This window comes from Rhagoletis zephyria, unplaced genomic scaffold (genome assembly GCF_001687245.7).
Source record: "Rhagoletis zephyria isolate East Lansing unplaced genomic scaffold, Rhagoletis_zephyria_1.1 Rzeph_scaffold_04000, whole genome shotgun sequence".
In the NCBI taxonomy this organism is placed as follows: Eukaryota; Metazoa; Arthropoda; class Insecta; order Diptera; family Tephritidae; genus Rhagoletis; species Rhagoletis zephyria.
This window is the reverse complement of record NW_016161083.1, coordinates 45506-51580: the sequence shown is the minus strand read 5'-3', so window position 1 is coordinate 51580 and position 6075 is coordinate 45506. Positions and strand designations below refer to the sequence as shown.

At 40.6% G+C, this 6075-nt stretch overlaps 1 protein-coding gene across 1 annotated transcript; it reads left to right on the top strand.

Annotated features, from left to right (window-relative positions):
• Window positions 1-538: 538 nt before the first annotated feature.
• Window positions 539-2589, top strand: LOC108370088 (uncharacterized). Its single transcript, XM_017625345.1, has 2 exons — window positions 539-800; window positions 1556-2589. Exons 1-2 carry the CDS (start codon window positions 539-541, stop codon window positions 1777-1779), a joined length of 486 nt encoding a protein of 161 aa, XP_017480834.1. The 3' UTR covers window positions 1780-2589.
• The last annotated feature ends 3486 nt before the right edge of the window (window positions 2590-6075 follow it).

Below are 6075 nucleotides of genomic sequence, written 5' to 3'. Positions count from 1 at the left end.
AAAAGCATATAAATACCAAAACTCAGAAAATGCAATTTTGTTTGTTTACAAAAATTGCAACCATATGTTTTGTGATCATATGTTTTCGTGTTGGATAATTTTTGCTGACTAAAATTTTGCCAGTACAAAATGGACGCTTCTCTTGCATCAAAATGAACGCTTGCTCTCTCAATTTTTGTGTGTTGGATAATTTTTTGTCGTTATCGAACGCCATCCAGTTTTTACTGGACAAAACTATTACAAATTTTTGACTTATCGAACGCACCTATTGTGGCACAATTTTGTTTTGATTTCTGGGAAGTTTCTTACAAAACTTACGATTGCTATAACTTTTGACCCATTTTTAGGTTTGTTCCACAAGCTACTTGTAGAAAAACGGGAGCAAAGTTCAAACTGTCAGCGTATATCAAAGAAACTCAAAAAGGTACTGGTGGAACGCGTATGTGTAACACGAAGTGACTTCGAGTAGCTTGTCGAACAAACCTTTGGTTAAGATTTACAGATTTGGTGTCTTCAAACTAAAAACAAAGCACCAAAGATGGGCACAGGGCGTACTAACAGCATCGAAGAAGAGGATATCAAAGATGATATTGGCGACATCAATAATAGCATTCCCGATGATTTCACCAGTGCCTTTGTTACGCCACGAAAGGTGCATAATTCCACATTAAGCGAAGATGATATGCTCTATGAGTCGAATCGCAATAATATTAGTGAACCGAAAGATTTATATTCCGCCTTCGATGAAACTGGCACATTTCGTAGTAAATCTAGTCAAATATGGGATCCACATCCCCAATATATGTGACCTGGTCTACGAAAAGGGAGCTTATGTGCGAAAACTAGTTTTCTGTGAAAAAGCTGTTAAAAGTAAGCAACTCGTTTCGTCAGTTTCTCATTATCTCGTTAATTGTTCTCCGCACCGGACGTCCAATAAGTGTTGTTGTTGGTCCAGTAAGTGTTGTTGTTGGTCGGAATATTATTATAGTTCATCCTGTAAGTTGCTAGTGTGGAACATTTAAAAAAGTAACACTGAAGAAGTGACGTTTACTGTTTCTGTTGATTATCGTCTTCGCATTTCGCATGAAATGAAACATGAGTGTTGATGAGGAGTTCAGTGCCGTATACGGACAATATTTCCATGAAAAGGATGATGAAGAAACGGAAGGCAAAAACTAGTGAAGATGTTCTCAAACCAGATGAGGAACCAGGTCCATCTTCCTCAGGATCAACACGTAAAAAGATCTCAAGGAAAACGACAACAAAGAAAAATACATAAACTACTCAGCATTATTATTTTTGGCCCATAATACGTTTTTCTAGTGTATAATCATGTCTTTATAGCTTATAATTCAATGTATTTTGTTCATTACCAATAAATTATATTTTGTCGTATTTTTACTCTTCTTTCTCTACATTTTTAGTACACTTCTAAGCAAGTTAGGATTTTCTGCTTTTCACCACGTGAAAAAGCATCTCATCTTCCATCCGAATCAACCAAAAAGTGAAAATTGATTTTTTGACACCTAAGCCCCCTTTCCGTAGACCAGGTCACATATAATGACCGCTTTTGGGCATGAATTGCATTTGGTTTTACATCAGGATTCATCATTCATACCAAAGCAAACATTTAGTGTAATTCGTATACTTAATAATAGAACCGAAGCCCCACGGACGCGCTTTCAGCCGCCGACTCAGATATGGGTTTTGCCACAATGCTGGGCACAGGGCGTACTAACATTGGTGTATCGCCCAACAGCAATAACGGATTGGTGGTGATGGATGAAGCTGCTAGAGAGTGATGCGGGGATATTGCTTCCAGAGTGTGAGTGAAAATAGTTTTGACGCTCCGTTGTTACGCAGTCGCGATTGTCGACTACCTCTTCTGAAGTGATGCGCAGCAGAGTGATACCGAGCACGAACTTTTCCGATCGGATTAATTCTAAACAGTGAATTACATAGTTAGGATGATCGTCGGGGAACTCCCGTTTTCCTATGAGCGCAATTAATTGTGCGAATGTATCACGTTGTCGGCGAGGCACATTTGCCACTGATAAACTTGCATATGTATTCCATAATGTTTCACGCAGTAAAGTTCTCTCGCTAGCAGTCAAATGTGACCACCGACGTGAAATCCAATGCTCTAGAGTTAATGTACTGAAAAACCAGAGATATTGGTTTGTTTCAATAGAAGCAGCCACCTGTAGACTGATTTGCCAAGCGCTTGGTTGTCCTCTGAAGGCAATAAGTTCTGTTTCAATTTCACGTTTTCGTATATTAGGCGTGGCTGGTTGGTGGAATTCTTGCAAAAGTGCCTCTACCATGGACAACGAGGAAGACATTTTTTGCTATGTCGCGGAGGCAATCACAATCTATAGATGCTATCTGCTATCAGATTTTAGGGATCTAAATATATTTTCGATGCATATATAAAACAGTCTTTTAATTGAAATTGTCCATAACACTTGCCGTTGTTATTATTCTATAAAAACACTTATCGCTTTCAGAAAAACATTGAAACAACGAAATTGTCGAAATCATGAAAAACGAATGCTGCGCAGAGGCCGTTCCCAATTCTTGGTATTTTCTTGGTATCTGAAAATGAAATGAATGAATTGAATAACACTACTAATTTAATAATCACTACAAACTTACCACGTGCCAAATCCAGAATGAAATTTTCAGTCATTCAGGAAGTTNTGGTATCTGAAAATGAAATGAATGAATTGAATAACACTACTAATTTAATAATCACTACAAACTTACCACGTGCCAAATCCAGAATGAAATTTTCAGTCATTCAGGAAGTTATTGCTGTGTTAAACTTTGACATACGGTATAAGCTCAAAGTTTGACATACGTGATTGGGCGAAATGCGAGCCTTCATAAGAATATGGCAAGCAGCACCATCTGGTTGTCAGGTGCACAACTTAATAATAAACTGCGAAAAAAAAATGTATTTTGTGTTGCATGCTGTACAGTGTTGCCAGGTGATTGTAGTGAGTTTGGTTATCAAAAAGCGCCTTTTTCGTCAACAAGTAAAAAACCCTTTTTTTTGAAGCTTCTTACAATTGTACAAAACCAAAAAATTGCTTTTGTACTTACAAAAATATGTATGTGTCTACACTAAAAAAAAAAAAAAAATTTTTTTGAAAGTTGTTGAAGTAAATTGTTCATCTTCATTATCCAAACTAGAGATGGGCACGGGCCGGGCATTTGACAGGGGCCCGACGGGCCCCTGCGTAAGCCCGCGGGTACGGGCCGGAAAATTTGTTGTCAGCACGAACTCGTGCGGGCCTGGGCGTTCAGTAAAGTTTCATAAAAGCACGAAAAGGCACGAAAAAGGCCGTTGCTAATACTAAAAACTTAGATGAGCTTTTGTTTTTATACAAAAAAAAAAATTGTATATATTTAAAACTCTCTTGATAAGAGAAAAGCAAAAAATATATGATACTTAGTAGTTTTGTTTACATACATATCTGTACATAAAATACCTTCCACTTTTTCTACTTCCCAGAAAATATATTATAAAAATCTTTGATGTAAAATATTGATTCGCTTAAGTAAATATACATATGGACATAAACACAAAATTAAAAATATTTACATATGTATATGTACATACAATAAAAGTTGGCTTTTTATTTCCGGGCTGGGGCGTGTCCCGTCGTGCCGGGCCGGGCCGGGCCAAGCCCCAATAAAATTCTTAACGTGCGGGCATGTGCGTGTTTTTGAAAGTTGATTTTGCACTCGTGCCGGGCCGGGCCTGAAAATTTAGGCCCGTGCCCATCTCTAATCCAAACGCTCTGTTGATGGTGATATGAATTTTTTGAACGCGGCAGCGGCATCATGAATTTTATGAGTTTACCATAGAAGAAGAGGAAGAACTGATATATCACTCAAAAAATATGAATAGATCTAAGCTGGCCACAATTCAAGGCGTAGTGTTAGTTCCGTCGCTGCCAAAATAATTATCTAAGTTATACGAATGTTATATATATATATACAAATGTTATAAAAGTTTGGTAATTTTTTTTGAGATTTGGTAAAAATTAAAAAAAAAATTAAATAGTTGTGGCAACACTGAATTCTTTATGAATCGGTTTAGTCAAGTTTCGCACCATTATGAAAAATAATGGGAATTNTGAGATTTGGTAAAAATTAAAAAAAAAATTAAAATAGTTGTGGCAACACTGAATTCTTTATGAATCGGTTTAGTCAAGTTTCGCACCATTATGAAAAATAATGGGAATTTTTTTCTTGTGGGTAGGAGGCTATGGTGCTTAATAACAAAACTCCACAATAATGTTTTCACCCATTTCCTAAAATATTGGCCATTTATTCTGTCAGTATACACTGCGTGGCATTGAATTAGCTTCAAATTAATTATACACTGCGTGGCATTGAATTAGCCCCGAATGAATTATGAAGTTTTAAAATTATTAAGTTTATGCATCGATATAAAACAAATAAAGAATTAGAAATGGTAACTCACGAAATAAGATAATATTCATGCCTCCCCATACATATACATATATATTCTCATCTATTTTTTTTTTTCTTGCGCACGACCGCCTTAAAATCCAAAGGCACCAGCGCGTAAATATAACACTGGGACGTCGCTCAATATCACGAGCGCCACCTAGAAAAATTCTGAATAGCAGTACAGTAATGCTACGGCCACACCAGGCACTTCATAGGGAATTTTTAATGAAATTTCTATACATATGTATGATAGCAAATGCATGAATACCCACCACTTGCCACCCAACCATAATAAATTCAAAGCAAAACAGAATTTTGGTCAACCAAATATTACAAATTGCAGAATGACCCGATTCTAAGCCCTGCGCTCTAAAACTGAGAGGAGCTCGGAGGAGTTTCCAATCGCCTGTAGCTTGTGCGACAAAGACCACGGCATAAGACTTTGCCCCATCTACCGTGGTAAGACGGCAGAAGAACGACTGCGAGCGATCCTCATACACCGCTACTGCCCGAACTGCCTCTCGCCATTCCACCGTCTGGAAAATTGTGCTAGCGCCGACAGATGTCACAGGTGCCGTGAGAAGCATCATACTTCGCTCCATATCGAGACCAACGATAATTGGAGGCAGCCAGCACGCAATATAGAGGATGATGACAACAGTGCCCTGGGTGCCTTATCCATCCACATAGAAGAGCCTTATAAGTCATGGGCTCAGCAGGTCGAGGAGGCAGAGATGGACGAAGCTACGACTGAGGGCACTCCAGTAGAAGTAAGTGGCGGCTCGGAAACCCGTTCTTTCCGACCACCACTCGAACATGAGAAACGAAGGGAGAGCAGCTCTGCAACTGGGTCCTTCAGACAGCCTGCCCAGTCCCAATCACAGCATGCGGGTGGCTCGGGAACTAGTTCTTTCCGACCGCCCCCATATCCCAACGGTAAGAGTCGTGATGGCGCGGAAACTGGTCCTTTCCGCTTGTCTCGACGGAAGACTGTTGGGAAAGCACCATATCGCCGACCACAAGAGCAGAACCGAGAGCAGAATGCGGCTCTGGCCGTGCGACGACTGGGGTTTCGGACAGGTCGCATAAGCAACAGTACTATGGCTACACCGATCGTACGCTCTTTTCAGCCGATTGCACCGACCGCCATCGTTCGAATCGAGTCTGGTGGCCGCCTCCACCTGGTCCGCGCAATAAGTGACCCCTGCGCGCCCAGCACTTTAATCGACGCTAGTCTAGCGCGGGACCTACAATTGGAACACGGAGGTTCTGGACGAAACCGGAGATGCTTGCTAGTTCTTAGAGGAAAATACGGTGTCGCGGAACGCGTAACATCTCAGGCGACAATCATGGCACAACACAACCGATTGAGCCCGGCAACGGACATCGACCCCGTGGCTGCCACGCCATTTCAGTTTATGCGGTTGGNCTTAGAGGAAAATACGGTGTCGCGGAACGCGTAACATCTCAGGCGACAATCATGGCACAACACAACCGATTGAGCCCGGCAACGGACATCGACCCCGCGGCTGCCGCGCCATTTCAGTTTATGCGGTTGGCCGATCCAAATTTTTACCGGGCTACGCCGAT

Coding starts and splice junctions, on each gene's coding strand:
- LOC108370088 (XM_017625345.1), top strand. CDS start 539: ATGGGCACAGGGCGTACTAACAGCATCGAAGAAGAGGATATCAAAGAT. Junction 801..1,555: donor ATGGGATCCACATCCCCAAT/ATATGTGACCTG, acceptor AGACCAGGTCAC/ATATAATGACCGCTTTTGGG.